The sequence below is a fragment of the Lipotes vexillifer genome, unplaced genomic scaffold, assembly GCF_000442215.2.
Source record: "Lipotes vexillifer unplaced genomic scaffold, Lipotes_vexillifer_v1.1 scaffold14, whole genome shotgun sequence".
NCBI lineage: Eukaryota > Metazoa > Chordata > Mammalia > Artiodactyla > Lipotidae > Lipotes > Lipotes vexillifer.
In genome coordinates, this window is record NW_006775372.1 from 2307559 (window position 1) to 2331571 (window position 24013).

At 44.6% G+C, this 24013-nt stretch overlaps 1 protein-coding gene across 2 annotated transcripts; it reads right to left on the reverse strand.

Annotated features, from left to right (window-relative positions):
- On the reverse strand, positions 1-22510 carry PNPLA4 (patatin like domain 4, phospholipase and triacylglycerol lipase). 2 transcript variants are annotated; one of them, XM_007449893.1, is made up of 6 exons: positions 22326-22510; positions 17119-17213; positions 16327-16462; positions 6776-6841; positions 906-1058; positions 1-184 (listed from the first exon to the last, which is right to left on the reverse strand). In XM_007449893.1, exons 1-6 carry the CDS (start codon positions 22503-22505, stop codon positions 44-46), a joined length of 771 nt encoding a protein of 256 aa, XP_007449955.1. In that variant the 5' UTR covers positions 22506-22510; the 3' UTR covers positions 1-43. The 2 variants fall into 2 exon arrangements, with proteins under 2 accessions (XP_007449955.1, XP_007449956.1); XM_007449894.1 differs by lacking the exon at positions 6776-6841.
- Positions 22511-24013: the final 1503 nt, after the last annotated feature.

The following is a 24013-nucleotide window of genomic DNA, read 5'->3' on the forward strand; positions in this document are numbered from 1 at the left end:
CTCCATCAAGAACGGTCTGAAATGTGTTTTGCGTTTTAAAGTCTTAAGCGTTGTATTCAAACCAACTTTCTTTAAGTAAAAACTTGATGGCGTCATCAAAGCCACGATGATATAGTGATTCCATTGTCGTCTCGCTTGGTGGGAAAAGGGCTTGGTGAAGCCTCACCAAGTTTGCCATGGACAGCTAGGATAGAAAGACAAATGGAAGCTGGAGGATATTACGGTACAGGTAAATGGACAGCATCTCTGTAACCGAAGCTTTCTTATCATAGATGCTATTAGCAATTTAAAAACAAATCAGGAGGAAGAAAATTAAATCTAAAAATTCACCCCCACCCATACACTGCATGAGGGTTTCTCAGCCTGGGGACCACTGACATTTTGGGCCAGATGCTTCTTTGTGGTGGGGCCGTCCTGTGTACTGTAGGACGCTGAGTAGCATCCCCGGGCTCCACCCACTAGATGCCAGCACACACCCCAGACGTGATGACCAAAACCGTCTCCAGACACTGCCAGTGTCTCCTGCGTACAATATCACCTCCTGTTGAGAGCTATTCGACGCGATTAAGGGAATCCACACTTTTATTTAAGTTATTCTGTTAGGTCCTAAGTTTATCTCTTACCTACTTAATTCCTGCCATCTTTTAAAACAATTAAGTGATCTAATTTAAAAGTGCACTGAAATCCTGCCCAGTATACTGACCTGAAAAATAAGTGAAGAAATGGAAAATGTTTCACAAATAGACTCTTGATAGTAACAGTCATGTCCATATGCATGACACATGTGGATTATTTAAAATATTTATGCAATTTGTACATAAAACTGAGTTGCCAAAGTTCTGGAAGCATGTGGAAAGTTTTCGGAGATGAGGAGTCTTCAGTTATCAGTGAACATCATTACTCACCAGTATTTCCTGCTTGGCGATGGTCACGTAGAAATCCAGCGGCCCTTCGTCCTGCGGGGAGATGTCCACTCGCCCGCTGAATGCTGAGACAGTCACTGTCCGGCCTACAGGCAGGAGGGGCAGGCTGTTGGTAAAGCCTCCGTCTACCCACTTCTGTGGAAAGCACACAGCTCATCAGCACCTGTCGACAACATCCCTCCCACGTGAAGAAAATGAGCATGCATTTCCCCAAAAGGACTCTTTCCTTCTAACAAGGCATGGCTTGGGAACGCCCTTAACTTACGATTTATCAGGACCCGTCAGATTAGATTTGTTTTGGAAGCAAAGCAAATCTTTGTATGCATATCATTAACCCATATAATAAGAACCCTGAACGGAATCAGGACGTCTCTCCAATTGTTTAAAAGCTTTAAGTAGATCATTTCACATAAGAAGTACCTAAATTTTTACTGATGACGGTGCTGGCATAAGAAGCCACGTGTAATTAGGCTGGGATTCATTATCTAATCAGAATGCTAGATAAAGTCAGGTTTACTCTGACACTGAGCAAACCGTCCCCAAAACAGGAGTTTGTGCTGCTGTGGCTTGTGGGATCTTAGTTCCCCGACTAGGGATGGAACCTGTGGCCCCCTGCAGTGGAAGCACAGAGTCTTAACCACTGGACTGCCAGGGAAGTCCCAGGAGGTTCTACTTTTATCCTAAGAACTGGAAATCGGCATTTTCTGTAGTAAACTTCAAAATAAATAGCACTGCCAGAAACCCTTCCATTTCCACAGCGGTTCCTGAGTATGTAACGTCTTCAAGCCTTGAAGAATTGGAGAGGAGAGGTGCTGTGTTCAACAGGAACATCACTCAGAAGACATTCTGTGCTTTCAGACCCAAGCCCTAAGGAAAGGCGTGGACAGAGCAGGTCAGAGAAGCTTCTAGAGGCTTGTGCAGAATTGTACACTGGGAAAGGACTGAAGAAACACAAAGATAATACTCCTTACACTGTTTCAAGGCAAAAGAGTCTCCATCTTTCCTTGAGCCCACATGTTAACCGAATCAGCTCTAACAATAAATAAATAAGCAAACATGCAACACTGAAGTTCAAATGCTCCCAGCTGTATCTGAATTGGAAATACCCTGCAGGTGATGTGAGAAAAAAAGCGGGGGGCTGGAAAGTGTGGAGAATGCTGCACAAAAGAATCTTTTGTGGAGAAAGCAAGAAGGTGGGGTGATGAGCAAGAAACCAGTTAGAATAAAGCATCCTGGGGCTTCCCTGGTGGCGCAGTGGTTAAGAATCCACCTGCCAATGCAGGGGACATGGGTTTGATCCTTAGTCCAGGAAGATCCCACATGCCGCGGAGCAACTAAGCCCGTGCACCACAACTACTGAGCCCATGTGCCGCAACTACTGAAGCCCACGTGCTGCAACTACCGAAGCCCGCGAGCCACAACTACTGAGCCCGCGCACCACAACAAAGAGTAGCCCCTGCTCCCCGGAACTAGAGAAAGCCCACGCCCAGCAACGAAGATCCAACATAGCCAAAAATATAAAAAATAAAGCATCCTTAACTCAGTTAAAACTGTTCATTCCTCTTCTCTAACATGTCTTTTTAAAAATCCTTCTTGTTTTGATTTCTAGAGCTGGTTACTAAATGATCAGTACAGCATTGTTTACAAAGGCCTCAGCCAGCCACCAACTCCCCCCAGAGGGAATAAAAGTAAGTAAATAAAAGGTGAAAATGTGTTGAAAATTTCTGTTGAGGGAACTGCATTTTGGTGGAGGAGAAAACATAAATAGATTAGATTAAAATGAACCTGACCTAGATAATTCGCTTATTGCCATTATTTTTAAAAGAACAAAACACATATGTTTATTATAGAGCACACATATATGTTTGTGTATAGTATGTGTATGTGGAAATATGCATACATATATACACACGCACACGACTATACAAACACAGTCTAAAAAAGGGAGGTTTGTAGTGAGAAGGCCCCCAGATATCTGGTTCTGTGCCTTATTGACCTGGAGCTTTTTTTTTCTTCCCTGATTGCTTTGGGTGTAGACACCAACTTCTGGAATAGGATAGTACCTAGAGAGAGAACAAAAAGACACCTTCCAAAATTACCTTTCTTATCCTCAGTGGAACATCTCACCAATGATGTAAAAATTCATACAGGTTTCATCAAGGGAAATTAAAAATAGGTACCAAGGGTCATATAACTTAACTGAGAGCTCACCTGATTTATTCAACTTAAGGAAAAGAAGGGCAGTCTGGCTCATTAAATTGCAAAGTGTTCTAATCTACCATAGGGCTTAAATGACTGAGGTCTCAGGGAACTGAAAATCTTTTTCTCCCAGTTTCGTTCGCTCTTGTTAGCTTATTGTGATTGGATAAATGGCTAGGGAAAACAGACAGCTTATCAAATGACTTGATTCAATTTTCAGCGTTACTGACTCCTCTGTCACCATAACCCCACCAGCTCAGTTCTAAATGCAGTGTGCATCTTACTCCTGGTTCATGAGCTCCTGAGCTGTATCACTCCCAACAACCACACACACACACTCGGGCACTCAGATTCTAGCAAAACTTCTAGAAATGACGCCAACAGCAGCCAACATTCCTCCGTGCAAATATACTGCGTGTGGTACAGACGGTTTAAAATTCTGCACTTTATATACTCCTGGCCATGATTCTCTGACTGTTGGTAATACATTCCTCCAGGTCAGTCCCCCATTCCCACCTCTACAGACTAACCTGGTCTAGAAAGCGTATTCAGCTGAGGGAAGGGAGGGGCCTGACAGAGTCCATAGCAAGCACACAAGGGCACTGGCAAGTCGCCACTGTATGGCTGTAGACACGAAGCAAGGTCTCCGAGGAGCACACTGTCAATCATTGTGTGCACGGGGGCCCCTCTTCCTGGGCTTCATTAAACACCCAAGGTAAACCGAACGCTTTCTGGAGACATTAGGTTCTATTCAACAAGTAATTATGACGTGCCAACTGTGCACAGATGTCAGTCATCAGCAAGGCCGTGTCCCGCCTCCCAAGGTCCCTTTTTTCTCACACCTCCAGGTGCTGCATTCCCTGTTGAACTGAGGCTGACCTTTCATGTTCCCGTCTAAGTATTCAATCACATAGCAGGAAATTCAACTGAGAACATCTCACCCTTTAACTATTCCTAGGCTTCCGGTCATAAACCTGGAGCAGTGGGGATGGGGCGGGACAGAAATAAAATAAGGGAGATGTTTTTTTTTAAAGGAATGACCAAGGCAAAGTAAAGCAAGAGGCACAGCACAGATGCAAACATTAGAGATCATCCTGGGAAAGTTGCCCCCTTACTAAGCTTGGTGACCTCAGTGAAGTGAATGAATGTTTCTACAACTCAATTTCCTCATCTGTAAAATACGGGGGTAATAATCCCTACAGCACATGGGAGTGGACTCTAATGCATCCAATAGAAAGCAATAAAAACAGGAAGTTTTACTTTTCCTGGTAAAAGAAATACAGAAGGTGGCCTGGTAAGGTCCCCCTCCTCAAGTCACTCAGGGCCCAGGTCTTTCCATCTCATTATTTGTCTCTATCTAGGGTATGATCTGTGACCTCATGATCCACAACAGCTGCCAGAGCTCTGGTCATCATCACATCTAAGTTCCAGGCAGCAGGAAGGAAAGAAAGGTATACAACCTCCCTTCCTGTAAGTCCCACAGTAATTCAGCCTACCTCTCACTGCCAGCATGTAAGGGGATGGCCACACCTAGCTGCAAGGGAAGGTGGAGAATGTGGCCTTTTAGCTACACGGTAACAGGCTCAGAAAAAATCTGGGTTTCTGTTACTAAGGAAGAAGAGGACAGTGTATGTTGGAAGAAGCTAGGAGCCATTACCACCTGCACCTCCTTCATAATATAGTGATTACTATTTAAACACAGGACATGTTCAGCATCGTCTTAGAATATACTAGGCTTCTGGGACTCAGCTCTGTTCTAGCCTTGATTCCATCCCTCCTTTTCCCCCACCCCATCTCCTTTCCATCACTTCCTTACTATACCTACATCCCACGTTCTCAGTCACCACCTCTTAATTTATCTATCACAACAGAAATTCTGTTGATTCTTGGATTCTGAATCCCCTTTTCATGATCATATACAATCTCATGAAACACCTGAGCATTTTGCATATTTTTTTCTACCATTTAGCCATTTCTGTCATGATTATAAATTATCAAGCAATAGCGTGAAGTAAAATCATTACATTTCAGATCATAAAATTAAAGTTCATAATCATAATGTAAAGTTGATTTTGATAGCATCTGTATTCGAAATTTATACGTAAAAACAAATGTTGATTTTTTTATGGCTCTAAGAGAAAATGCTACTTAACTTACTTTAAAATCATTATGTAAAGGGGGATACCTCTCCAAGTTTCTAATGACAGCAAAGATCATACTCCTTGGTAACTGAGTATCTGCTAGCTCTGAGAGGCAGTATCCAAAATAGGGAAAAAAAAAAAAAAAAAAACGAAAACAACAAGAAGAAAACACCTCCGGGGCTTCCCTGGTGGCGCAGTGGTTAAGAATCTGCCTGCCAATGCAGGGGACACAGATTCGAGCCCTGGTCCGGGAAGATCCCACATGCCACGGAGCAACTAAGCCCGTGTGCCACAACTACTGAGCCTGTGAACCACAGCTACTGAGCCTGCGTGCCACAGCTACTGAGGCCCATGTGCCTAGAGCCTGTGCTCTGCAACAGGAGAAGCCAGTGCAGTGAGAAGCCCACGCACTGCAACAAAGAGCAGCCCCTGCTCACCACAACTAGAGAAAGCCTGCACACAGTAACGAAGACTCAACATAGCCAAAAATAAATTAATAAAATAAAAACATTAAAAAAAAAAAAGAAAAACAAAACACCTCGGTTTCCATGAGTGTATGTTTATTTTATGCTGCTTTAAAAAATTCAATGTATATTACGTTTCTACTTGGTCACAAAGAGGGTTTTAGCCTACAATATGTAAGCCCATCACTGCAAATAACATACTGTATGCATATAGGTAATAAAGAGAGTCCAAGTTGGACCTGACGGTCCACTCTTAGGCTGTCCATCTACATGGCCTCATCCAGTTACTCAACCTCATCCTCATCTTCCCGTTTGAGACAACCGTCCCAGGGCAGACTGCTTTGGGCCAAGGATCCTACGAGAAGCACAGAAAAGGGCGGGAATGACCAGGAAAACTCAGAGAAAGAAAATCACAAGGCCTGACAAGGTCAGAACACAGACAGATCCCCAATCACATTAGCTAAGAGATTTGCAAAAGTCAGTTCCTTGGTTGTAAGATCATGCCTTCACTGAGCACAGGCCCTTTGCTGGGCCTTCAAAGTGAAAGAATGAATGACAGCTATTAAACACTTTTCCTGTACACATTTATGAATGAATACGTACATACCATGTATATATAAAACAAATGGCATTAATCATCCATGAACATGTGCCTGATCTTGAGTAGGTGTTAAAGAGTGTATTTGATGACAAAAAGTACGTATCTCTGGTGTGGGTTAAATAGATACTGCATTTGGTTCTGAGATGCATATCTCTGGTTTATGTATTAAATAGCTACTGTGTTTGATCGCACAACTTTTAACTCAGGTGTGTGTTGAATAGATACTGTGTCTTGTTATCGGTGTGTGTGTAAGTGTGCAGGAGATAGGGCACCACAGCACCTGCACTTGATTTTTTTTGTTTTTTCTGCTAAACAGAAACAAAACTATGGGGAAACAAGTCATACAAATGAAGTTGGAGCCACCAGAATAATAGTACAATTGGATCTTTCGAAGGAAACATATGAACACGGGATTTACTGATCATTTGTCAGTTGTAAGCATCTTACCTGCCCTTTGTATTCCACTGGTTTTAGTCCTGCGTAAATGGGCACAAAGCTGCTGGCTAACAGGACCTAGATGGAGAAAGAAACAGCTTGTGAAAGGAGGCATTAACACTCCTATGATATATTTCATGTCACCTACTATGAAATTAAAATCTTTTAAATGTACAAAAATTTACTATAACAATAAAATAAGTTCCATGTATTTCAAGGGCCCAGTGGGACACACTTAAATAGAAGATAACATTTATGGATATCAGAAAAGACCTTAAAGAGATATGCACAATTCATTGTTCTCCAACCCCATCCACTTCACCCGAGTAATACTGGCACTTAAATTGTAGACAGCCAAGTCATTACACAATTAAAGTCCAGGTAAGTCCAAATTCCTGAGTGTGTACAGGTTGCAAGTAAGTTATTTACAATGTTCTACCCTACACTGTAAGAATTATTTGAAAGTTTCACTCTATCTTCCAGAGAAACAAACCCCTCTGGTTATTACGGCTCAGGGGATGTTTTCATTTATGTCACCAGGATATAGCACATTTCATGGGCTAGTTACATGGCCTGGATATGTAATGAGACACTGGCAGGGAGGGGCACCAATTATACTTTATCTTCCATTTAAAAAGTCGAAAAAGATTGCCATTTAAAATATTACCGTTTCTTCCCACAGAAGAAGCTGAGTTCTGGGAGCTTTTCTGACATGTACAAGTTTTATTCTGCAATGCAGTTTTCAAATCGCTAGTGTTCTATTTGGAAAGATACAGTATTAGATATGGAATACTTAAGCTCCAATCCTTCAATTGATAATTGAAGACTCCATGGCTGTTTGTTATCAAAGAGTTCACGAGATTTTTTTTCCAAGTAGATATTATTCAGAACTGGATTACTGTCCCCAAAATGATTTGTACATCATCCACTTAGAATTCTTTAGAGATCAGAGGGCATTTCCCCCAAAGAAAGAATGCTTTAAGTATGATTTGTGAGGTTGCTCTCAAAACCCAGCAATCCCACTACTGGGCATATACCCAGAGAAAACCATAATTCAAAAAGACACATGCACCCCAATGTTCATTGCAGCACTATTTACAAGAGCTAGAACATGGAAGCAACCTAAATGTCCATCAACGGAGGAATGAATAAAAGAGTTGTGGTACATATATACAATGGAATATTACTCAGCCATAAAAAGGAAGGAAACTGGGTCATTTGTAGAGATGTGGATGGTCCTACAGACTGTCATACTGAGTGAAGTAAGTCAGAAAGAGAAAGACAAATACTGTATATTAACGCATATATGTAGAATCTAGAAAAATAGTATAGGTGATCTTATCTGGAAAACAGAATCAGAGACACAGATGTAGAGAACAAACTTATGGATACCAAGGGGGGAAAGTGGGGGATGGGATGAACTGGGAGATTGGGATTGACATATATACACTATTGATACTATGTATAAAATAGATAACTAATGAGAACCTACTGTATAGCTCAGGGAACTCTACTCACTGCTCTGTGGTGACCTAAATGGGAAGGAAATCCAAAAAAGAGGGGATACATGTATACGTATAGCTGACTCACTTTGCTGTACACCTGAAAGTATCACAACATTGTAAAGCAACGATACGCCAATAAAAGTTTTTAAAAATAGCTGATTTATTCTGAAGTGCAAGTAAATGAGAGACCCAGTCACCAGCATAACGTGATTTCTATAGGACACTCCTCTGTGGGCAGCGACCTGACACAACTGTATTGCGACACCACTGGGACTTGGCACAGACTTTCTTATGCGATGGCTCCTAGTGACCAAAGATCCCACAGACGGGAAAGGGTCTGCATCTCCTTCACAGCCAGATGCTACTGATACCTGCAGGTACCTCCCCCTTCTCCACAGTAGGAATGAAGACCCTCCATAGTGGGGAAACAGCATCCTCCCATGCTGCTGGTGTACGTGAGCGCCAGGGCATCGGTCCTGGGTGCAAGCATGGCCTCAGCCACGGGCCCCTGACAGCTGGCCCGAGAAGCATGGCGGGGCTTCAGATTGGAGTAGAAGCAAACTCAATGGTGTCAAAGCACAACGAAGGGACTCTAGCAGGAGACAAGAACGGATCATGCCAGGTGCTACTGCACATCTCTGCTGTGCCAGGCTGATGCTGGGTGCCAGAATCAGCTACACAACATCTGGGCCCCGTGTGGAGTGAAAATGCAGGTATTCAGAACCGTAAGGTGTTGAGAGCAAAGCATTAAGCCATGGTATGAAGACACCCTTGCACAAGATTTCTCAGCCTTCTAAGAAGGGTCAATGCAAACGAGCCCCCCACTTAGGCATTCATTTCAAAAACTCAGCTTTCGGTGTGGGGCCCCCATGACATTACCCACACCCTCTCCGCAAAGACGCCAAGCAGGAGTGAGCATCCTCTCCGGTGATTTGCGGAAGATCACATCCATCCACGGGGCCGACAGGATAGAAACTAAGCCTCTTCAGGCCCAACCTCGTCAGCCCCCTGGTAGCCCCGACCTGGGCAGCTGAGCATTTTTCAGAGCAAGGCTGTTCACACTTACGGTCACTGCCTTCACCCTAACTAATCTGGCCCTATCATCAGTTGGCTACTCCTTTAAAAAAATAATTACAGACCCTAGGTACGTTCTGCAAGCACAATGCAGCAATTTAATGAAGTTATTCAGCAAAAATGCAACACTGCACCATAGCGATAACTGCAACAATTTGTGGATAGCACACATATTGGGAAATTACAGTACTCAGACGTCTTTAAACAGCCAAACACACTCTATAACTGTAAGGACTTACTTCACTATAACAAGCAGACATGTGTCCTGCAAAAAAAAAAAAAAGAAAAAAGAAAAAAAATCACTACCCTTAGAAACAGAATTATATGGGTTTTTTACCTCCCGTGTGTCAAGTTATAATGTGAAGTTCACAAGTTAATGCTTAGAACTTTTTGAGCTGTTTAGATGAAAAATGCTACCCAATTACTTTGATACAGATAGTAACAGTAAGAATCCTCTGAACTGATATGAAAAGTGCAATGAACTGGAAAATACCCATCATTTCCCCCAAAATCAGTGTATTTGTTCTGTCATAGTTTATACGGGCTAGTGATTTGTATATCAAACTATGGTTAGTGGGAAAATTAGCTTTTGATAGTCAGGAACTAAGCGGCTTGTCTTATTCGATGTCAGCTTACTGCCATTTTACTGCAAACAAACAGGATTTTCAAAGGCGGGAGACAGTTCATGAAATATGTACTATTACGCCTCAACATGCTTTTACTGTCTTACCTCACTGGTGTTCCAGTGAAATGTTTCTCACCAACAAATATCGATACATCTAGGGCAGTGGTTCTCAAGTTGGGGGGGCAGGGGTCTGAGCCCCCTGGGGACATTTAGCCATGTCTGCAGACTGTTTTTGTTGAGGACGTCAATACAGGAGGGAAGGGACCTAGTTAGTGTCCTGCCCTGTCACTTAGCCCAGCACTTTAAGAATTACATGTATGTTAAACCATTGATTTAGTTTCTGTTTCCTTCTCACCAAACACACAAGGATAAAAGTAAACGTCAGCGACTTCCTATAGCAATTGTATAAAGCATTGCCAAGTGTGTATTCAATACACGTTCGGACTAGCTTTTTCCATTTTCCATTTTATAGAAAAGGGATGTTTAGAAAATTATGTGGCCTGGCTTCCTTAGAGGATAAATTGTCAACCAGTTTCATTTATGCCTGAAGTTGACTGTGGAGTTTAATGAGAATCTGGCTGTGTATTCAGAACCTGCTGGTGTAGTTGAAATTCAAAGACAGATTCAAATTTATCTTACCCAGTCTTCAAGATAATGACCAATCTTAAATTCAGTCCTTATTTCACCTTCACAGGGCTAAACATGAGAAGGTCTTGCTGTAAGAGCATGCTCACTGTGTGCAAGGCAATTCAGGACATCCTGGCAATGGAGACAGGGTGGGGGACAGCATTCTGCAGGAACGCCTTCCTGGGTGTATGTGTGTCAAAGAGCGTTCACGGATGACAAAAGACCATCTCAGAGCACATACATGGGGTGTCACTTTTAAACACAAATTCGATGATTTGTACCAATTCAGACAAGTGCCAGAACACTATCCCTCCCCCTCCATGGCACGGTTAGTTTCAAAGTCATTGCTGCTGAGCTGTGGAGGTGGCGTACGACTTTCTTTTAAATAAAGGGTTTACTTCCCTAGGTATGCGTTGCAGGAGGCTAGTACTGAAATATGTTTGGATTTCCTGATTGCATGTTTCCTTCTGCAGAAGGATAGCCCAGTATAAAATCTGGAGCTTAAAATGAGTGAGTTGAGGTGCAAGATGTATTACATTGGGACATTCAGGGCACAATATGTACACGGGCCCACAAATCAAGGAGTTGCTAAGGACCCATGAGAAGTATTTGCCTCTGTGCCTGGGCCTCCTGGCCGATGCTCCCCAGGGCTGGAATCAGTGCTCTACAGTATGGGGTTATGGGGCAATGTGGAGCTCAGCCCTGCCCCCATGGCTCTGCAGGGCTCTGCCCTAGTGGGACGTCTCTGCAGTGCCCTGTGCTGGCGGGGGTCCTGGCACTCGGGGGCCTCTGGTGGAAGGGAGCTGCCCTGATGATCTCTGAATGGCCTTTGTCCATGGTCTTGGACTACATATAGGTCCTAGCTTCTGTCTAGACGGCCAACTCATCGAACCTCCTTATCACAAGGTTATCTGGCCAGATGGCCACACCCTTCCTGTTGTGTCCTAAACAGGCTCTCTTATTCTCTTCAGTATGCATAGGCTGAGAATACTCCAAATCTTTAAGTTCTGCTTTGCTTCTGAGGAACAATTCCATCTTTAAGTATTTCTCTCTTCTCGCGTTTTACTCTAAGTAGCCAAGAGAAACCAGGCTGCTCCTTCAACACTTTGCTTAGAAATCACCTCATCAAATATCCAGTGTCATCACTTGCAAGTTCTACCATCCCCAGAACACAAGGACATGAACATAATCCTGCTATTCTTGGTCAATGTATAACACGGGTGACCTTTCCTCCATTGTCTGATAACATTTCCTCGCTTCCGTCTGAGACCTCATCACTATGGCCTTTACTATCCAGGTCTCTCTAAGAAGATGGAGGCTCTCTCTACGGTTTGTTTTTTTCTTTCCGAGTCGTCACCAGAATCACTGACGGCAATGCAGGCTTTTTCTAACATGCACCTCTCAACTCATTGAGCCCCTGCCCATTACTCAGCTCCAAAGCCGCTTCCACACTTTTAGGTATTTGTTACAGCAGCATTCTCACCTGTCAGTGCCAAGTTCCTGTCTCAGTCTGCTCAGGCTGCTACAACAAAATACCACAGACTGGGTGGCTTAGAAAGGACACAAGTTTATTTTCTCACAGTTCTGGAAATCAGAAGTCCAAGATCAAGGAGCTGGCAGATTCAGTGTCTACTGAGAACCCACTTCTATGTCCTCATGTGGTAGAAGAGGTGAGGGAGCTCTCCGGGGTCTCTTTTACAAGGGCACTAATCCCATTCATGAGGGCTCCACCCTCATGATCTAATCACTTCCGACAGACCCGACTCCAAATACCATCATATTGGGGGTTAGGATTTCAACACAGGAATTTGGGGAGAACACAAACATTCAGACCATAGCACTGAATTAAATCACCATGGACATAAGATCCCAAATACTATGGAAATCCAATCCCAAATAAAATGAGTCTTTGGGCCACATAATTGGTCCAAAGAGGTTCTCAGAAAATAATCAACTATCATTGCAGCTATCAGATGAAAGAATAATTTTTTCATGCCACCAAAAGTGAAGTTAATATAATTTAAGTATGAATCATCACACAAGCACATTGGTGAATGTACACCAGGTCAGTGGTTGAAGAGGTATAAAAATCAGATGCCTAAAGGCAGCAAAACTTGGTCATAATCCATTTCCCAAGATTTTACAGATGTAGGTGAGCACGTTGCTCATGACCAAAGATAAGGGATAAAAGAAGAAAATGTTTAAGAAAGGGTGAAGCCTACCCAGTCTGCAAAAAGAAAGCTGGGACCTTAAAATTTCATGACAGACTCACACAGGGATGCTGACCAGTGATGTGTGTGGCTTATTATCTTATTTGTTCATTATTTACTAAATATTGACTGTAATTAACAAGCTTATAGGACTTGACTATTTCAAGCACACTTTTACATGATTTTTTCAATTTACTCGCCATGGTAACACTGATTAGCTTTCATCTCCATTTCACAGTTGAGAAAACTGAGGCTCAAAGGTAATTAGCCTCAGAGGACACCATCAGGGAATGACAGACCTAAATAGGAACACTGGGAGATGCACAAAAAACAAGTGATAATCCAAGACCGTGTAACAAGACACAGATACACGGACACCCATGCACACACTGTGAGATACAGGTTTCCAGTTGGATTTTCAGGTACACAGACAGCCTATCTGTAATAAAAGGCAGCAGTCGGCTGGTGGATAATGAAGAGCTTGGCATTAAAAAGAAAAAAAAATCTAGTAATTAAGAGAACAAACAAGGCATTTATTAAAAATCACCAATATTTAGTACTCTCCCATATTCCTGTCCTGGCTAGCAATTGATCCTTGACATGCTGTACCTCTGGTTTCAATCTTAATCTCTGTCTGTCACCTACAGACTTCCAAGATCATAGACGTTAAACCCAAGGCTGAGGCCGGATCAGAGCCAGGCAGGCAAAGCCCCCAGTTACAAACTGTGGGCTGCTTCTCCTCTTGGCTTCTGGAACTCGGCGCCCTTGGGTCTCTAGCTAAGGAAGTGGGGGAATGGCCGGTGCCTTTCTTCTCTTCCCTGACACTGAATGAGGCGGTCAGAACCACCACCCCAGACAGCGGTCTCCCACTGGCCTCTCTGATCAGAACACAGCATGTCACTGCCCAGCGTGTGTGTGTGTTGGGGGAGGGGGAGATATTTTCCCGTCATATTCTGCTCCCTCTCCCTCCTGCAGTCTTCACCAGTCTTACTTTTTGAACTACATGCTCATGAGTATTCCAGGCATGCATTTCATACATTTTTATAGCCACCATCTGCTGTCAAGGAACCATCTATCCTTCCTTCCTCTGAGTTTCTGCAAAAGGTTAGAGCATTCTACTAAACATTTAAAATGCTTCTCGTACAACCTAGGATACATGTTAATTATTCAATTATTCTCCTTACAAGGTATTATACATTTGTGCCAACTAGTTCTCTTCTGTTCCATGAGCTCAAGTAATTACACCAGTTCTCTGAGTAGTTATCATCCAAAACAAAGCAAATCAAAAAAGTCCTGTTTGCTTACTGCAGTGGTTTGCTATGGCTGCTATAACAAGTTACCACAAATCGAAAGGCTAAAAACATAAATAAATGTATGACCCTAGGGTCTGGAGGTCGGGATCCAGCACGGGCCAGATCCACCTGGGCAAAAACATCCAGGTGTTGGCAGTGCTGCATTCCTTCCGGCGGGCTTGAGGGGAGACTTGGTTTCCTGCTCATTCAGATACTGGTAGCATTCAGTTCCACTGGCTGTAGGACTGAGGTCCCTCTGCCTTGCTGGCTGTCGAGGGGAGGACCCGTAGTGCCCTCCTCAACAAAGGCTTCTGCGTCTCAGAACCAGCAAACGTCTCCATTTTTAAGGACACATGTGATTAAATTAGTTTGGGCCGGCCCAGAAAACCCAGGATCACCTCCCCATCAAGACCCTCACCTTCACCTCATCTATACAATCCCTTTTGCCATGTGAGACACCATATTCACAGGTCCTGGGGATTACAGCGTGGACATCTTTGGGGGACGTCATTCAGCTCACGACACTCCCACATGAAAGGAATTAAGAGGGTGATTTTTATCTTGTGTTGGGAGAGGGGGGCATGGCTACCAAGCAGAATGTTAGAGGCCTGGACTGTGGTCCCAGCTGGGCCACTAATGAGCTGAATTACGTTTTGTCCAGATCGTTGAACATGAAGGATCCAGCTTCTTCATTCTTTTAATAGATGCCATCTTAGTTCATTGGTTTATTCATTCCCATTCACCCATGGAGCACAGGTTGACGGAGAAGACACTGTGCCAGGCGCTGGGAATACAGCAGTGGACCGAACACAGCAGTCCCTGGACCCTCCTACCCTACACCCCGACCCCGAGCTTACACTCTCGTGAAGGAAGATAGACAAAAACTAAGTAAACAGAGCAGTAAAATTCGTATGCGGAACAGTGGTAAGTAAATCAGGGCGGGATACAGGAAACAGCAGGGGCTCGGCCACTGTAGATACAGTGGCCACGGACAGACTCAAGGAGAAGGTAGTAACTGTGGGTAGATTCCCCTCTTGTTTCATGATAGGATGATAGTCTTTTGCTCCCAACCTTGTTCTCTTACCAACGAGAAGAGGTATTCTAACCACTGCAAGCCTGATGTATCTGCGTTGGCACTGACAATTTGTGACAATTCAGGCACGGATTATCAGCTTCTCCCTTTCTATTTTTTAAGCCTACACAAGAGTATAATAATATTATAGAAAAATATTTTTCTAAGCTGGAATGACTATTAATGTATAAGTGAGAGACGGGAGTGAAAATATTCTAATCTCTTAAGTCACAAAGTAATTTTACTTGTCAGCTCAACATTTCATTAGGTATTTCAAATCATATCATTCAAACATAAAATTCGAACAGTGAGTTTTGATAGTAAAAATCAATGCATATATCATCTAATTCAGGTGGAACTTGTAGCTCTCTCAATCCATCGCCTGCTGCTGTATCCAAACACGCGTCCTCTGTATCACCTGAAGCTTGCTACAATTCCCACAAGAGGAAAAAGAAGAAAATAGCCTGGCTTTTCTAAGAGAAGTGCACCCTTTCAAATGTAAAATATTTAATGTATTACCTTAGCAATGCACTGTTATTTGCAAATCAGCTGAAATATCCCAGAGACAATGATTTCCCAACCAACTTTCACATGTGTTTGGGTAGAAAGGCATCAACGCAAAATGGAAGAAAGGAAAGGGAACATTAGAGTGAAAAGGTAAGAGACCTGGATTCCCACTGGCAATCAGTACACCCTGGGGTGTGTCACACAAAATCTTTCCACCCATTTCTTCTCTTAAAAAAGCGACAAAAGGACAGTAATCTCACTTGTCCTGCCTGATTTACAGGGCTGTGGAAGGACCGAATACGGTCGTACTGAGACAAAGTCTTACACAAACTGCAGAAGTATTATCTACATCAGTGTAAGGAAGGGTTCTTGCTACTCAAGTTTAATCCCAGGATAAACGTGAGCACACGGAACATCACAAGAAAAATCGCTGAGCTACTCCGGAGGCCTCTGGGAGCCACCTGCCATAAGGTGGCCTTGGAGGGATACTGGCGGATGCATCCGTCAGATGCAGGATTTACAGAGCATGTACCATCTATCAGGCCTGGTATGCAATGCTGGGTCTAAAGAACGCGGGCGCGCTCACTGTTTGTGGAAGGATGTATATAAGCACTTGCTCATTTTCTCCAACAAGGAACGCGGCTGTGTTACCTTAACGAGGTCCTCTCGGGAGGGAAAACTGGAGACTAAGTAGTTTTCTCTGGTCTTGGTGTTGGTGATGGAGACGTGCAGGCGGTTGTGAGCCAGCTCGTGTGCGTTGGGAGGGAGAATCGCCTCCACTCCGCTCCTGAAGAAGAAAAAGGGACCCGCTGCGGCCCACCGGCCTGCAAGCTTTGTAGCTGCCCAGACTGGAGACCCGAGAAAGAGCCCGGAGACAGTGACAGCGACACCTATGGCTTACTGGACGGGGGATCTTACATGTCCAAAGCAAAAGAGTCCTGGAGAGACGCCCTATCATGTTCAGCAGGCGGCAGACCCGACAAAGCAGCCATCTTTGCCACCCGGGGGCGAAGGAGGCCACCATTTATATGGGGAATTGATGTCAGGTGGGTTCATCTGTTACCACAGAAACTAGCAGCTCACAGCCCATCAGGTTAACACCCATCGTGGAGGGCAGGTATCTCCCTTTAATAAACTACCAGGTGGAGCCACTCTGGCCCAAGGATTAGGACAGTCACAAGCTGGGGCAGGAGGCAAGCACGTTTGTGAGAGTCGGGTGCAGATGAAGCAAGGACTGGTAGAGCAGTGGATGTACAGAGAGCAAGAGAACAGCCATCTTGAGTGGCTTGGCCACGCACTGCATGACTCACCTTTAATTACTGGCCGCCTTGTAAATGTTTCAGGAGAAAGAATGCTGACTGAGCTTGCTACAACGTATCCAGAGCATCCTCTGTCTTCACAGGCTTGGGGGAGGGGGCGGGGGAATGTACTCTATATATGTACCTCAGTCGGGCCATGAAATCATAGCCGGGTGTCACTGCCCCAAAAGTCTGCCTTCGGATTTCTTCGGCAAAACTGTAGGTAAACTTGTTACATTCCTGAAAAAGAAAATTAATAGATGACCCTTTGTTTTGTCAAAAACATTACGATTCTGGTTCCAGAACCCTGTGCCTATCACACAAGGCACCTGGACTGTATAAAGCCAACCCCAGATGTCGGGTGCTTCACAGGCACGCATCCCCACGAGGCCTGTCCCTCACCCACCATTCCTGGGCCCTAGGCAAGCTATATGGTCTGCCAATTGCAATCTTTTTTTTTTTTTTCTTTTTCTTTTTAAACCACCTCACATGGCTTTGCCCACCTGTGGAAAATCCTTGAGGGCTGGGTTCTAATTGTAACTGAGCACATTTCTCTACAGGCTTCTCCAACATAATTAAATTCCTCACCCACCCCAATCCTGTGGCTTCGGGAACGTTCGGACTGCAGCTCTACAACAGTGCTGACGATTCACACCACCACCAACAACAGAGGAAGGACTTACGATGACTCTACCAGATCAGAGTCCTTGGAGATTAGCCTGGGGCACTGGTCTTTCATAAAAGTCCCCCCTGTCGGGGCTAACAGGCAGCCAGTGCTAGGATCCACTGATGTGGCCTCTGTTGCCTCGTCTTCATATAACAATTCAAGGTGGGTATAATCACCGCACTAGATGGGTAAGAAAACTGATGTTTGGAGGGTTAAGTATCTTTCCCACTGTACTATCAAAAATGAGTGTCAGTGCCAGGATTTAAACCCAGGTCTATCTTTCATTTATTAGTTCATCCATTCAGCAACCTACTGGGCACCAGGCGGTGGGCTAGGAACTGGGATTCAATGGCTGAGCATGAGATACACAGAGCCCCTGCCTTCCTGGGACTGAGGAGTCCCTCGGTGAGGAGATGGCAGGGCGCCAGGAGAGCATCCACGTATGGGGCAGATTCACGTCCCCTCCTTCCCCCGAAGGTTAGGGTAGCCCCGGACCCTGAGAATCGGTGCCCTTACACAGCAAAAGGGACTTTCCACATGCGATTAAGTTAAGGGTTGCGAGATCAGGAGACGCTCCTGGATTATCTCAGTGAGCCCAATATAATCACAAGGGTCCTTGTAAGGGAGAGAGGGGGGCAGGAGGGTCAGAGTTGGCGAGATGTGAAGATGCTATGCTTATGACTTTACAGATCGAGGAAGGAGCCAGAGCCAGGGAAGGCAGGACGCCTCTAGCACCTGGAAAAGGCGAGGACACACACTGTCCTCCGGAGCCTCCAGAGGGAGCGTGGCCCTGCTGACACTTTGATTTTAGACAGTGAGACCCTTTTCAGACGTCTGACCTCCAGAACTGTCAGAAAATAAACGTGTGCTTTTCAGAGCTGCTATGTTTACTGTCATCTGTTGCAGCAGCAACTGGGAGCTAACACAGTGGGCATCAACCTCCAACCTCACTTTGCTAGGCTGAGACCTAAGATACAGACAGGAGTTGGACAGGAGATGGAGGTGGCAGACGACAACAGGCAGAGGTAGCGGTGAGAAGAGTGCAAGCAGCTCAGACGGGGCAGAGACCAGAGAGGCAACCTCAGTGAGCCATGAGAGGGCTAAGGTCCACGTGGCCCTGGGAGTCATACTAAGAAATCTGCACCCCAGGTGAGAAGGGAACCCTCCTACACTGTTGCTGGGAATGTAAATCTCAGACCCTATGGAGAACAGTATGGAGGTTACTTAAAAAACTAAAAATAGAGCTACCATATGATCCTGCAATCCCACTCCTGGGCATATGTCCAGAGAACACCATACTTTGAAAAGACACATGCAACCCTATGTTCATAGCAGCACTATTTACAACAGCCAGGACATGGGAACAGCCTAAATGTCCATCGACAGATGAATGGATAAAGAAGATGTGGCACATAAATACAATGGAATATTACTCAGCCATTAAAAAGAATGAAATAATGCCATTTGCAGCAACATGGATCGACCTAGAGATTGTCATACGGAGTGAAGTCAGACAGAGAAAGAAAAATATCACATAATATCACTTATATGAGGAATCTAAAAAGGAATGATACAAATGAACTTATTTACAAAACAGAAACAGACTCACAGACTTAGAGAATGAAATTATGGTTACTGGGGGGAAGGATGGGGGGAGTGATAAATTAGGAGTTTGGGACTGACAATGTACACACTACTATATTTAAAGTGGATAACCAACAAGGACCTTCTGTATAGCACAGGGAGCTCCGTTCAATATTATGTAACAACCTACATGGGAAAAGCATTTAAAAAAGAATAGATACATGTATATGTATAACTGAATCACTTTGCTGTACACCTGAAACTATCACAACATTGTTAATTAACTATACTCCAGGGCTTCCTTGGTGGCGCAGTGGTTGAGAATCTGCCTGCCAATGCAGGGGACACGTGTTCAAGCCCTGGTTCGGGAGGATCCCACATGCCGCGGAGCGGCTAGGCCCATGCGCCACGGCTGCTGAGACTGTGCTCTAGAGCCTATGAGCCACAACTACTGAGCCCACGAGCCACAATAACTGAGCCTGTGCTCTAGAGCCCACGAGCCACGGCTACTGAAGTCTGCGTGCCTAGAGCCCGTGCACTGCAACGAAGAGTAGCCCCCGCTCGCCGCAACTAGAGAAAACCCACAGGCAGCGAAAAAGACCCGATGCAGCCAAAAATAAATAAATAAAAAATAAAATAAAATGTTAAAAAAACCCCTATACTCCAATATAAAATAAAAAGTAAAAAAAAAAAAAAGAAATCTGCACCCCATCCTGAGTCAACAGGGATCCCAGGGGTGGGAGAGGGGGAGGTCACAGGATGAGATGTTCAGATTTGTGTTTGGGTGAAATCACTCTGAATGCTTAGGTAGGTGGATTGTAGGCAGCAGGGGCAGACGCAGGCCTGCCTGTTCAAGAAGCCGCTGTAGACTTCTACGTGAGAAATGGGGGTGGCCCTCCCCCAGTGTATGCTCTTTCTACTAAGCCACACCGCACACCCAGCTTATTTTCTTGTATTATTTTTGGAAACCTATTAAGGAATGCACTTATCTTTGAGTTAGCTCCCTGCTGTGTCTAACGCCATGCCTGGCAAATTCTGAGGGCTGAGGAAAGGCCGGCTGCGCTGAGCTTTTAACATATCAAAGTCTAAATCTGCCTGCCACCTAAAATACACCAGTGTCAGGTGCTGGTCTTAATTATACATGCACCAGCTCGGAGCTGGATTCATTACTCACATCTCTGTCACAACACCACAAAGCTCGAAGAACTTATATACCAACAGGGAGAACTGAGCTAACAGGGACTTGAGTAGGTAGAAAACAGTTTCCTGAGAAAGCTCAAAGCCATCCTTCAAGGGGTAGATTTCAAATGCTCAAGAGAAAAGAAATAAAGTAACCTCAAGGCAAATGGCTGAAAACTGATTTTGAAAAAGGAGAAACGAGGATGCCCTAGGTGAATCCAGAGAATCATTTTCCACCTGCCAACGTGAGCGCCCGATAAAGAGTTACCCCTAAGGTCTGACCAACACAATGAGACAATACGACTGGATCTCCAATTTACCGAAAATGTAAATAAGAACAGGTAATCGGACTGATATCAAAAGTCTCAATTTCAGGTAAAGGATTGAATGTCTGAACATCACAGAATTTCAGTGAAGGGGCTATATGATCACAGTATTTCCAAATCAGTCTAATTCTAAATCACACTTAATACATTTTGAAATCTGCTGAGGATTCGAAACCAAATCTACCCAAATCCAAAGCTCGGGATTTGCTCCCACCTAAGGAAAGACTGCACTGAACAAGAGTAAACACCCCCTTAGTAGCCCCCTGCTTCAGAAAGGAAATAAAGAGCTGGGAGGGACTAGCTTGCACTTCAAAGCACCTGAGTCTGCTACTTTGGGGGGAGTTTGCACACTTCATGTATACTTTCCCTGACTTCACACTCTCATCCTGTACAATCTCTAAAATTTTCCATCACTTTTCTAGTACATAAAAAAAAGAGCAGTGGATTTCTGAATAACTGGTCTAAAGTCCAGTTTCTCTTCCATAAGCAGCTCATCAGAGATTTGAAAATAAGATTTCTGATGTTTAAAATGTTGTGGATTTCAACATTTAAATGTGACAAATTCATCCTTGGGCACGGAAATGTTAATCATTATTTGATTACTATTCCAAGCTGCTAGAGGATGTAAGTAATTAACAAATAGAATATTCTCCACCTGCAGAAGCCAGTTCTCACAGTCAGAGAATGCATGATGTCTGTCTAGAAGCAGAAAACAGACTTTAAAAACATAGATTACATTAAATGAAATACTTAACGCTTATTTTTATTACTTCTAGATAAACTGCTTGGAATTCAGGGCTTCTTCTTACTGGGGGAATGAAAAACAAATTAAATTTCAATATCATTCCTCTTAAAAGAGATTACAGGGACTTCCCCAGTGGCACAGTGGTTGAGAATCCACATTCCAATGCAGGGGACACAGGTTCGATCCCTGGTCTGGGAGGATTCCACATGCTGCGTAGTAACTAAGCCTGTGCACCACAACTATTGAGCCCGCGTGCTGCAACTACTGAAGCTGGTGTGCCTAGAGCCCGTGCTCTGCAACGAGAGAAGCCAGAGCAATGAGAAGCCCTCGCACTGCAACAAAGAGCAGCCCCTGCTCGCCGCAACTAGAGAAAGCCCACGTGCAGCAACGAAGACCCAACGCAGCCAAAAATAAATAAAAATTTAAAAAAAAAAGAGATTACAGGCCAACATTTTAGTTTATATGCCCTGTCTGTAAATAGGAGCAAGCAAAGACTTATCAGCCACATGTTCAAGGCCTTGAGAACAGGCTCTGTGCTCTTCTCATGATGAGTTAATGGAGAAATATCCTTTGCTTGAAAGAAACAAAGCTGGAATCTTAAGACTAGATAAACACTCAAGAGTAAAAGAAGGGATTTTATTTCCTTGTCTTGTTGTCACCCAAAATAATAATATTTTCCAAATGGAGAGCAGAGATCCCGAATGACTAAATTTTAAAAGAAGTCAACCTTTTCTGTTTCTCAGGCAAAGGATTATTTCTCTGCAGTTAACTTAGTATATAGTTAACAATCATCTTCGTTGTTTGGGCATAATTTCTGGATGAGAAGCACAGCCTAGTTACTACTTAATTACCTCTATTTTTTGTGGCGCTGTTAGCAGGACAGAAGCAACCAAGGATCCAGCAGAAGCCCCGGCAAAGGCCTTGACATTCTTCAGGAGCTTTTTGCCGTGTTTGTAAAGTGCGGATGCTGCCCCCAAGTGGTAAATGCCCAGAAACCCACACGCTGCAAAGGATAAGTTGATGTGCTTCATTCTAGCTGTGAAATTCGTGACACAAAACCCCAAAATGCCCGTTAAGTTGGTATAGTTTGTTCCACATGCTGTGTACTCTTATGCTAGTCATCATTCCAAGGCTTTCTTTTATATACAGAATTCTCTGTTCTAAGCATAATCTTTTCAATTAAAGTCTAATTAAACACCCAAATCTTTCAAGGAAACTTTTCTCTCTCTCACTTTGACCCACTACAATCATATTAATTAAAAAAAAAACTACAACAGTCTATATTTGTTCAGTACATAGACTATGCAACCTACTTTTTAATTACTTGGCAAAAACCAAATGGTTAAATTCCCATTGGCAAGGCATTTGGTCCTTTTTCTTGACTTTTTGATACTTTTGGGGGTGTGGGCTACTGGTAAAATCATTAGAGAAGGTAGCAAACTTCAAATGAAAGACACATGTGCTCTTTGCGAGTGCATCAGTGAATTTAAAACGTCTCGGCTCCCCACCGTTTCCATCGTGAGTATCCGTTTTTTGTTGCTGTTGTTTTGTTTTGTTTTTTTAACCTGATGCTCTCAATTATTCAATAATGCAATACTCAATTATTCAACGATGCAGTGGATGTCATAGCCAAGTTTCTCAAGACAAACTGAGGTCATGACTGGCGAGGGCAACTGGAGGCTCAAAGAAATGACATCTGCATCACCTGATACTTGCAACAAATCTAACAATGAAACTATTTCACGAAATTTCAGGGGGAACGATTTCACCACGTGTATAAAACAGTGCCCCCCCAAACTGCTCCCCCTGGATGCCCTCAGGGGTTTCTCGGAGGTCCCGGGACCTCAGATTAGGCACTTGGCCCCGGCCTGGAATTTAGGAACCGAAAACCCTCGTTCTGATGCGCAGAGCCAGGCCCTGTGCGAAAGGAGGCTCAATCGCTGCAGCCGAGCCCCGGTTTGGGTTTAATTTCCTCAGACTGGAGAGGGGAGAAGGGGATGGGTCTCCAGGGGGGCCGACCCCGCGTACGCAGGCCCAGGCCCCCCCCATCCTGTGGTCTGGGGGTGGCGGGACAAGGGTCGCTGCTGCAACACTCCACTCCCCCGGGAGCCGCCTCCGGGGGGCCGGAACCTACCCCTCGCCCGCCCCGCGCTCCGCCCTACCAATTCAGGCCTGAGGCACTTCCGTGTAGAACTCCGTCCCCCGCCACCCGCAGCCCGCCGTCCCATATCCGGAAGGCGGGGCAGGGCCGTCACTCAACCCGGACCCGCCTATCAGGGCCGGACCACGCCCTCCCAGGAAGATTCCGCAGAAGGGATTGAGGCCGGACTACCCGCGCGGGCCTGTGACGTCATCGCGCCGACGCGGGCGTCCGCTAGGCTCCGCCTGCTCCACTTAAACCGCTGGACTCGACATGGCGGCGCGGCCTCGGCCGCTTGACCTTGGTGTCCCCTAGGGCGGGTAAGGGATAAGACTTTCTCGTCTTGAGTCATACTGTCTTCGGATACCTCGGGATGCATTTTAGTCCCTATGCGCCACG

What these genes read in the sequence shown, in the direction of transcription:
- PNPLA4 (XM_007449893.1), bottom strand. Translation starts at nt 22,505, where the DNA reads ATGAAGCACATCAACTTATCCTTTGCAGCGTGTGGGTTTCTGGGCATT. An exon ending in CAGTGGAATACAAAGGGCAG is followed by an intron (nt 1,059 to 6,775) that starts GTAAGATGCTTA and finishes TGCTTTCCACAG; the next exon opens with AAGTGGGTAGACGGAGGCTT. An exon ending in TCGCCAAGCAGGAAATACTG is followed by an intron (nt 185 to 905) that starts GTGAGTAATGAT and finishes TTTCTATCCTAG; the next exon opens with CTGTCCATGGCAAACTTGGT.